The 479-nt window shown below is 67.4% G+C and overlaps 1 protein-coding gene across 1 annotated transcript in view; it reads right to left on the bottom strand.

Moving 5' to 3' along the window:
* LOC102499047 (zinc finger CCHC domain-containing protein 14) overlaps positions 1 to 479 on the bottom strand; it is a gene marked incomplete at its 3' end in the record, with an annotated part of 72,788 nt that overhangs the window by 70,033 nt on the left and 2,276 nt on the right. The window contains 1 exon segment of the mRNA XM_027773443.1: positions 1 to 478. Coding sequence (XP_027629244.1) covers positions 1 to 478 — 478 coding nt within the window.

Here is a 479-nt window from a genome sequence, read left to right as displayed (position 1 = left end):
GCCGCTCAGGCTGCTCTGGATCTGCGTGAGCTCCTGGCGCAGCACCTGCTTCTGGTGGAAGCTGAAGGCCGGGTGGTTGGAGGCCATGGTGAAGAGCAGCAGGAACTCATCGCCCGTGCGGCCCTCGTTGAGCTGCAGCCCGTAGTTGTGGATGATGGAGTCGATGTGCGTGAGCGTGCGGTAGAGCACGCCTGCCGCCTCGCGCTGCTCCGAGCCCAGCAGCGCCAGCGACACCAGCAGCTTGCTGCGCACCACCTCGTCCGTCAGGTTGGTGAGGCTGCCCAGGTCGGCCGGGTTGTTGGCCTTGATCTCCGAGTCGCGCAGCGAGTGGTAGTCCTTGCGGGCCAGGTCCTCGAGGCACGAGCCGAGGAAGCGCAGCTCGAGCGGGATGCACAGGTCCAGCAGGCCGCACAGGAACTCCACGCGCTGCGGCGACGGCAGCTCGGAGAACCAGCGGTACACGCCGTCCCTCTGCAGCG

Source organism: Tupaia chinensis, unplaced genomic scaffold, assembly GCF_000334495.1.
Source record: "Tupaia chinensis unplaced genomic scaffold, TupChi_1.0 Scaffold000355_1, whole genome shotgun sequence".
Lineage (NCBI taxonomy): Eukaryota > Metazoa > Chordata > Mammalia > Scandentia > Tupaiidae > Tupaia > Tupaia belangeri.
Note: the sequence above shows the minus strand (reverse complement) of the source record. Positions and strands in the feature narration are given on the sequence as shown.